The sequence below is a fragment of the Myotis brandtii genome, unplaced genomic scaffold, assembly GCF_000412655.1.
Source record: "Myotis brandtii unplaced genomic scaffold, ASM41265v1 scaffold986, whole genome shotgun sequence".
Taxonomy (NCBI): domain Eukaryota; kingdom Metazoa; phylum Chordata; class Mammalia; order Chiroptera; family Vespertilionidae; genus Myotis; species Myotis brandtii.
The window spans coordinates 1,410,648-1,414,380 of record NW_005372102.1 but is presented as its reverse complement, the minus strand read 5'-3'; the positions used below and the strand labels follow the sequence as shown (position 1 = coordinate 1,414,380).

General features: G+C 65.0%; 1 protein-coding gene across 1 annotated transcript in view; it reads left to right on the top strand.

The window, feature by feature from the left end:
- HGFAC (HGF activator) overlaps window positions 1-3,107 on the top strand; it is a 7,799-nt gene extending 4,692 nt beyond the window's left edge. Inside the window, exons 8-11 of the mRNA XM_014533451.1 lie at window positions 536-768; window positions 1,039-1,179; window positions 1,259-1,407; window positions 1,914-3,107. Coding sequence (XP_014388937.1) covers window positions 536-768; window positions 1,039-1,179; window positions 1,259-1,407; window positions 1,914-2,096 — 706 coding nt within the window. The 3' untranslated portion in view covers window positions 2,097-3,107. The remainder of the gene's footprint in view (window positions 1-535; window positions 769-1,038; window positions 1,180-1,258; window positions 1,408-1,913) is intronic.
- The last annotated feature ends 626 nt before the right edge of the window (window positions 3,108-3,733 follow it).

Below are 3,733 nucleotides of genomic sequence, written 5' to 3'. Positions count from 1 at the left end.
GGCTCCATGGGCACAAGTCCTGTGCTGACCTGTTACCTCCGCAGGCGCTTGGCTGGGCCTGGGAAACGGGACCCCGAGTATGGGATTGAGGGGTCAAGGGGCTGGGGAGGGGAGGAGCCGGGAGGGGCCAAGCTTGGTGGGGGGACCGGGGGACCCCAGCACGCTGGCCGCAAGACTGGAATGGGACAGATGTGGTCCGGAGAGAAGGCAGGAGGTTGAGGGCGTGGCTCAGACTCTTGGACCCCGCCCCTTAGAGGACACACAGGCAGAGCTGGCTCCCCTCGCCCTCAAGGCCTGGGTGTCCCAGCCCTGAGCTCACTGGCCGCCCACCCTGAGCGAGACCCAGGAGCCCTGAGCTCTGGCCCTGCCCGGGGGCGGGGTCACCGAGCCCCACGGTGTGCTGGGCATCGGCTGCCCGGGCGTGGGGGCCGTTTCCCAGGAGGCCTGAGGCCTGGGAGGGCTGAGCAGAGCGAGAGGGACCCCCATACAGCAGATGGAAAAGTGGGGGCGCTGACAGGGCCCGGGGGTGACCGAGGGGCTGCCTCTGGGACGCTTGGCCCCCATGGGTGCAGGGACAGCCAACCTCAGGGCCCAAGGGGAGGCCAGAGCCCTGCTGCCCCCCCCACAGTCCCCCAAAGGAGAGCGTCTCCGTGGTCCTGGGACAGCACTTCTTCAACCTGACGACGGACGTGACACAGGCATTTCGCATTGAGAAGTACATCCCGTACCCCCTGTACTCGGTGTTCAACCCCAGTGACCATGACCTTGGTGAGGCTCCGGCAGGCAGGGTGCAGCCAGGAGGGGGGTGGGGTGGGCACCCGGAGAACCCTCAGAGAGTCCTCAGGTCCGCAAATGTGAGGAGGGGTGGACGGAGGGACAGAGGCGTGGGGAGGGGCCTGGCCTGGCCTTCCTGCCCCCTCTGGGTCTCCCGGTCACAGCCTCCCGCCCAGCAGGGCGCACCTGGTGTGACTCAGCGGCCGCGCTGTACCCGTCATGGACCCCCCACCCCAGCTGACCTCTGGCCTCTCTCCCGCCCAGTCCTGATCCGGCTGAGGAAGAAGGGGGACCGCTGTGCCGTCCGCTCCCAGTTCGTCCAGCCCATCTGCCTGCCTGAGCCCAGCAGCCCCTTCCCTGCCGGACACAAGTGCCAGATCGCGGGCTGGGGCCACCAGGACGAGAGTGCGTGGCGGTGGGGGCAGCTGGCAGCGTGGTGCCCAGGGAGCAGTGCCCACCCTGACACCCGTGTCCCTGCCCGCAGACGTGAGCGGCTACTCCAGCTCCCTGCGGGAGGCGCTGGTGCCCCTGGTGGCCGACCACAAGTGCAGCAGCCCCGAGGTGTACGGGGCCGACATCAGCCCCAACATGCTGTGCGCCGGCTACTTCGACTGCAAGTCTGACGCCTGCCAGGTGAGCCAGCCTCAGACCTGCGCGCCCTGGGGAAGGGGACCGGCCCGCAGGGCCAGCGGGGGCCAAGGCAGACAGCACACATGTCCCCCATCCCTGTTCCCCGCCGCTGCTGGAGGGCCCCACAGTGGGACAGAGATACCCCCGCACACAGACGGGGAGCCTGAGGCCCAGGGAAGGGCAGGTCACAAAGCCGGACAGCCCAGCTGTCCAACCGAGGGCAGGGCTGGCCACGTGACCCCAAAGGCCAGCCTCTTCCCCCAGAGCTCTCACCGCGGGCTCTCCCATCAGCCAGTCCCAGCAGCGCACACTCATCCAGGCAGGACCTGTGTGTGCAAGCCTGAGGCGTTATAGATGGGGAAACTGAGGCCCAGAGAGGCCCACCACTCTTCCCAGGTCACACAACTCAGATGTGGCCAGGGAGTGTGGGGGGCTGTTTCCGGGGTGCCGAGGAGCTGAGCCAGGGCCTCCTGAGCTGGCCCCAGCTCTGACAGGCAGCTCTGCTGCAGGGGGACTCGGGGGGACCCCTGGTCTGTGAGAAGAACGGTGTGGCCTACCTGTACGGCATCATCAGCTGGGGCGATGGCTGCGGGCGGCTCAACAAGCCCGGCGTCTACACCCGAGTGGCCAATTACGTGAACTGGATCAACGACCGGATTCGGCCCCCTAAGCGGCCTGCAGATTCCCCCTGAGACCCCACCCCCGGACATGCTGCCTCCTTGCCATTCCCTGCCGGCTGGCAATAAAGCTGCTCCCAAAAACACAGCTCGCCCAGCCTGGCCTGCTGCCCCGCCCAGCCTCCCCTCCGAGGCCGACCCAGGCCTGCACACACCTCCCCTGCACGAGCTCCCTCTAACCCTACCCCCCCTCCCCCGGTGTTGAGTGTGGGTCCGTTAAAGAGGTGACTCGCATGTATAGATTGTCGAGGGTCAAGCCAGCTTTGCATTCCTGAGTGAACTGCTGAGTCAGAGTGTGAGCCAGGCATCTTCCATGTGCCCGCCCCAGGCTTGTTCCCAGCCCAGGAGGCTGGTCTCACAGGCTGATCAGTGAACTCTGTGCCCAGTGGGTTATGGTGGGGCCTCAGGGAGCCCAGCAGAAGGTCCGAGAAGGAGCAGAGTGAGATGGAGTATTGATGTCCCTGGCTCCCTCCTTTTGGGGTCACCTCGGTGTTACAGGTTGTACCCTAAAACCCGTATGTTGGCATCAGGACCTCAGAATAGGACCGTTTGGAGAGAAGACCTTCACAGAGTGACCAGGTTAGCATGAGGTCAGGGTGGGCCCTGATCCAACACAATGTGTCCTTATAAGAGAGGGAGAGCAGGGCCAGGCAGACGGAAGGAAGCCGGTGTGACGTGCCACCTGGGGAAGCGGCCATCTGCAGCCAAGGATGGGCCTGAGCAGCTCCCCCCCTGTGGACACCTCCATCCGGGACCTCTGCCCGGAACCGTGAGACGCTGTGTCCGCTGCTTAAGTCCCCAGTCTGTGGTGCTTTGTTACAGTGGCCGAGCACACCGGTACACCCAGACCCCCACCGACGGTCACTTCCCACACACGCACATGGCTCTGGACAGTTGTGGTGACTCACCCCCCCTCACCCCCTGGTCTGAAGGAGCCAGGGCAGCAGAGCGCCCCGGGCCTCCCCCCCCCCCCCACAATGACGCCTTGTGAATAAACCCGTCCGGCTTGTCCTCTGTCGTGCAGCCTGCGAGGACCCTGGCTATTGGTCACGCTATTGTCTTTTATAAGCTCGTTTCAGATTTGCTTAGATTTCTGTTTAGGATTTGACATTTGCGTTTCTGACTGAGACTGTCAGTGTCTGTCCTCAAGGCTATACCAACCTCAGCATGAGCTCAAGAGTACCTCACAGGCCCAGCGGCCAGAAGCTAGAGGCCGGGCTCTGAGAGGGCTCACTTCCAGATGTGCAGATGGCCGCCTGCTTGCTGTGTCCTCAGGTGTCTCTACTGAGAAGGTCACTAATCCCGCCGTGGGGGCTCCACCCTTGTGACCTGCTCACCTCCCAAGGCCCCTCCTCCTGACACCGGCACACAAAGGGCTGGACTTCACACATGAACTGGGGGACACACACGGGGTCTGCAGCAGGAACCGAGGAGCAGAGGCTGGAGCCGACCCAGCGTCCGGAGTGGGAGCCGCGCTGAGGCTCCTGCCTTTCAGCAGCCCTGCAGCCCTGGAGGGGCGGGGGACTCTCCCGGCTGAGCCTGAATGTCCCTGGCCGGTCCCGGAGCAGGTGCAGCGCCAGGCGTGGCGGGAGCTGGGCCAGGGCCAACCCTCAAGAATGCAGGCACGTCCCTCCCGGCAAGGATGACCAAGT